Here is a 5,023-nt window from a genome sequence, read left to right as displayed (position 1 = left end):
TAAGAACTTGGAATATGAGGTTTTTTTTTTTGAAAGAGGTAAAAAGTCAACTTTTAACTTTTTATTCAAAATTGATAAATCAAACATATTTTTTAATTTTTTGATCTAAATGTTAATCAAAAAACTAAACCCAACTGTATCTTAGATTGGAAAAGAGTTCTGAAATATATATTGTAAAAACCCCAAACCAAACAGGTTTTGAGTTTTGAAAAAATAATTCAAAACCTTAGCCAAGGGGGCCTTTGTCTAATCGGGCAGAATGTAAATATATAATTTTAAAAAAAAAATTATTTAAAAATCATAAAAGAAAAAATAATAATAAAAAAAGAAAAATGTTTGGGAGCCCTAATTCTGTGGCTCAAATGTGACTCAAATGGCCAAAACGACGTCGTTTTGGCCATTTGAGCCACAGAATTTGAGCCCTCTACCATTGCTCATAAAAAAATCACTTAAAAAATTAAATTAAACCACCACCTAAATAAAATAAAGAAAGTTGGTTGGCAAAAATAACCTAACAAATGAATCCCCATAACCAACAATCTCAACAACACTACTAAAAAGAGAGAGACATCACAAAACCCTGCTAGATCCGGGAAAATTTCCTTAAAAAAAAAGAAAGAATTAGAGATCAATGACAGAAAATCACTGAGAAAAGACGCCTAATCTACAAATTGAATATCATCTGTATACCCTGTATAAACCTAAAATTCCATTTTAACAATAGCATTTGAAAATTCTGGAGTAGTAGTTCCATATTGCAACCAATCCTTCGCACAGATAAGGGCTTCGAGTGTCGTCGGCCTCAAAGAAGTCTGGTAACTATCCATCTTCTTTTTCACCGTGTCAAATACTGAATCCGGAGAAACAGTAGAAACTGGGATCGACAGAATATCAGATGCCATTTTCGAAAGAGTTGGGTACTTTAATCTGTTTAGTTTCCACCAACCCAAAACATCAAATTCTTGTACTCGAGGCAAAAGTGATTCTTCTAGATACTGATCTAATTCTGATTTCATCTGCTGATCACCAGTAATCTCAGAGATATAGACCTCAAAATCTGAAAGACCGTCGCCAGTAGAAAGAAGGGTTCCTTCTTGATCAGGCAGCTCTGTTTTGGCAACTACTTCATTCCCTTCTTCTACAAAAGTTGGAGGAGGAAGCGATTGTACGATATATTCAAGAAAGAGCTCACGAACACCCTCGTCAACAATCTTCATCCAGGCCTCAGCATCCTCACTGTAGATTCTAGAAAAGCTAAACTCCACAAGCTTCATTTTGAACCTTGGGTCCATAACAACAGCACTTGCTAGAACCAGACTTGTGTCCTTCCAATATTTATCAAACTTTTCTTGCAAAGGTTTGATCAGATTACTAATAAAGGGGTCCTCACTCATGCTTGCGTGAGTCAATTCAAGCTGAATTTTCCACACTTCATGAAAAAAGGTATTGGCAGTTGGGTACGTTGTGGTAATTAAAATGTTAGCCGCATCAAATAAAAGCTTTAAATATGTGCTGAGAGTTTCCACCTGTTTCCACTCATCCATAGAGGGGGTTTCCTTGTAATTTGGGTCGGAAGTGTCCAAGCAAGAAAAGACTTCCTTCAATTCTGAGGCAGCCACCAGCATATGGTAAGTAGTGTTCCATTTTGTTTGATCATCAATAATTAGGCTCTTCATGCTTGGCACTTGAAGCTGTTGTTTCAGCTCGAAGAATTTTTCTTCAATAGCGTCTGAAGTTTTCACATACTTCACACTTTCACGGACTTTCTTAATGGTTTCCTTCATAGACCCTAATGCATCTTGGGCAAGACAACTTAAAACACGGGCGTAACAATTTCCAATCAATAGCTGTCCACTGAGAATAAGTGGATTCTTGATGGAGAGTAAACCTCTGAGATTTTCTCTAACAGTGTCATTTGCAAAGGATTGATCAAGAGTGAGAGTAAGTAGCTTGCTGTCCAAACTCCAATCCCTTAGGCAAGCAACGACAGCATGATTGAAGGCAACTTCTGAATCGGGAGACGGTACCGTGATAACATTAAGGATCCGACGATTCAATTTCCAATCGACATCAATAAAGTGTCCTGTAAGAAATACATAACCTAGGGTTTGATCTGAAGTCAACATATCCAATGTAAGGCTCATGCGTCCAGGAATACCATCAAGAAGGTTTAAAACGTTTTGCTTCTCCCTCAGGTAGATACCCAAGCATTCCCTTTGGATGGCATCAAAGCTAACCATATTAAACTGAGGCTGAAGATTCCGTACAAAATCAAAAAACCCAGTATGTTCAACAATGTTAAGTGGATAATCATGCAAAATTATCATCTTGGCGATTTCATGATTGCAAATGTTCTGATTGAAGGGGATACTGGCAAAAACAGGAGTAGTTCTATAACGCTTTCTAGGTGGGTCCGTACCACTAGCAGCACCATCAGTTTTGATACCAGGGGTATACGGAATTAACTGATTGTTCTCCTCATTATTACGTCGACTTACTGGACAGATCCCCAAGGCAATGTGTCGTTTGAGATGGCTTGTGCCCGCTAGCTTCGAGCCAGTAATGTAGGCAAACGATTTCTTGCACTGCTTACAGCAGGCCCTGGTGCAGCCAGCCCCAACAGTTTCGATTGTGAAGTACTCCCATACAATGGACTTTTTTCTCCGACGTTTGTTAGAATTTCCATCCAAACTGGGTGGCTCGTTGTTATTAGTTGGGATATCCATGTCCATGTCAAAGGAGTCCTACAAAAGAAGGAAAAAGCATCATGAAAAAGAGTATATATGATAGATACATTGACAATAAATGTCTATATTCCTTAGTATCGTGATCTAATGAAACAATTTAATTTGCTAACTTGGTTAAATAGTTGAAATATTGATCAAAGCAGATAAAGCTAATCCAGAGTCTGCTAAGGTCCTTGTTGGTGTTTTCAACAAAAAATTTGAGTCTAATCATCAAGGCTTCAACACAAGGCTTATGCTTCTAATCAGGTGCCGATATGTGCACCAAAAAAAATCAGTCACTAATTGGAATTCCCCAGCTAAACATCACACTAATCCTAACAGGTTGGCAGCTTTGTAACTGCCAGAAAAGAGTGACTTCAGAAAAAGCATAAAGGCATTAGCATTTGTGAATAATTTAAAGATAAAATGACATTAAATTGAGATGGAAACCACTCAGGGGATCTAAAACAAAGGATTAAAAAAACAGGTATCTTCTGCAGGACCAGTAGCATTTTTACAATTTAGTTTTGAACTTTACTATGTCGCACTAAACACCAAAACACACACAACTTTATAAATACAAATAGGCAAATAATTTTAACATGTGCAGCATCACGTAGTAACAGTTAGTGGGGGGGGGGGGGGGGGGACAAATGAAATGATGATGATGGCATTCAATTTTACAATCGTCCCCGAACTCATACCCATCCATGAAAACAGAAAGCATTTCTCATAAAAAGGGCAACAAAAAAAAAATTATTAACTGCATTACACATCTTTCCAATTTTGAAGAAATTCAAACAAGCTTTAAGATACAGTTCTTTTCTCTCCATTTCCCTCTCATTAAGCTCTCTGAACGAATAATTTGAGAGGAGATACTTCCTTTTCTTTCCTTCTCTTTTCTCCCCAAATCACCCAATCCAAATGGACTGTGATAGCTTTATTCTACACAAGTGACATGACAATCTAAATTTTTTGAGTCCATATACAGAAATCTGATATTACTCTAAAATTTCTGAGAAACACATGAAACAACTTCCTTATCTAAACAAACCCAGGTTAAAAAACAAAACAGTGTTTAAGACAGAAAATTTTCTTCTAGAGTATCACACATTCAACACAAGGTACCAACCCCCTGCATAAATTAACAAAACATAATAATGTATTTAGACTGTATCAGTTCCTTTCAGGGGTTTACCTATATTAGCCCTAAACAATTCATCTTCAACCAAAATTTAAAATTTCAAACCCTAATATACAAATCACACAAACCTTCATATACATAATCAACAAACCCCAACTGTGGGTTCCAAGAAATAAAATCAAGAAAACAAAAATCGAACAACGAATTACATATATACAGAGACAGAACAAATGGGTTAAAATTCTTACTTTGAAACACGGATCACCGAATGAAAGAACACCTGTACGATCAAACCCAATCTAGGGTTAGGGTTTTTCAAATTGTTTTTGAAAAAAAATAAAAAATAAAAAATTCAGAGGGATTGGAGGAGGGAGGAGATAATGGGCTTGAGATTGGAAAACGAAACCCTAAATGGACCTAGGGCTTGATCTGGTGGCGGCTATGAGCTTTTCTTAGGCCTTTTTAGAGGGATGATGAGAGAGAGACAGAGAGTGAGAGAGAGAGTCAATATTTATATGGGTACATGGACCCTAATCCCACCTTGGTTCTTGTACATTGAGCCCACCTTAGTTATTGAATCTGGACCGTCCAATCTCTTGAGTCGGTGATCTGATTTCAATGGACGGCCGTAGTTAGTTTGATTTTTTTAAAAGGAAATTCCGTTCACTGGGTAAAATAAAATAGAAAAATCATATAAAAATCTATATTTTAAACTCATTTTTTAAACTTAATGTATAAATGATATGATTAGTTAATCATTGAGAAGATATGCTAGAAAGTGTTACTTTAGGTATTAGCCTGTTTGGTAGAGATGTGGGAAAGGGATTATAAATTATTGTCCCGTTTGGTGTAGCTGTTAAAATAATTTATAGATTATAGTTTAACAGATTATAGATTATGACTTTAATTAGAAGTTGTTAATCTGTTTGGTGTAGCTGTTAGATTATAGATTTAAGTTGCTGAGTAGTGTTTGTTAAATAAGCTGTAAAATAGCTTTTTCAATTAATTTTTATTTTTTGTTTGTCTACATTTCTCATAAAAAATAATAATAATAATCTATATCCATTTGGGTCTTTTTTTATTTTTAAAAAAATAAAAAATAAAAAAAAATTAAGAGTATAACCATAAATTAACATGTCCGCAACAGAAGCTG

At 35.6% G+C, this 5,023-nt stretch overlaps 1 protein-coding gene across 1 annotated transcript; it reads right to left on the bottom strand.

Moving 5' to 3' along the window:
- Positions 1–570: 570 nt before the first annotated feature.
- On the bottom strand, positions 571–4,412 carry LOC114313833 (zinc finger BED domain-containing protein DAYSLEEPER). The gene is made up of 2 exons (XM_028260237.2): positions 4,119–4,412; positions 571–2,744 (listed from the first exon to the last, which is right to left on the bottom strand). The coding sequence occupies exon 2, from the start codon at positions 2,730–2,732 to the stop codon at positions 702–704; it is 2,031 nt and encodes a 676-aa protein (XP_028116038.2). The 5' UTR covers positions 2,733–2,744; positions 4,119–4,412; the 3' UTR covers positions 571–701.
- Positions 4,413–5,023: the final 611 nt, after the last annotated feature.

This window comes from Camellia sinensis, chromosome 4, assembly GCF_055761805.1.
Source record: "Camellia sinensis isolate YWXY chromosome 4, ASM5576180v1, whole genome shotgun sequence".
In the NCBI taxonomy this organism is placed as follows: Eukaryota; Viridiplantae; Streptophyta; class Magnoliopsida; order Ericales; family Theaceae; genus Camellia; species Camellia sinensis.
The sequence above is the reverse complement of the archived record's forward strand: the minus strand, read 5'-3'. Positions and strand labels throughout refer to the sequence as shown.

Bases quoted from the DNA above. Each gene is read 5' to 3' on its own strand.
- LOC114313833 (XM_028260237.2), bottom strand. From the start codon at position 2,732: ATGGACATGGATATCCCAACTAATAACAACGAGCCACCCAGTTTGGAT.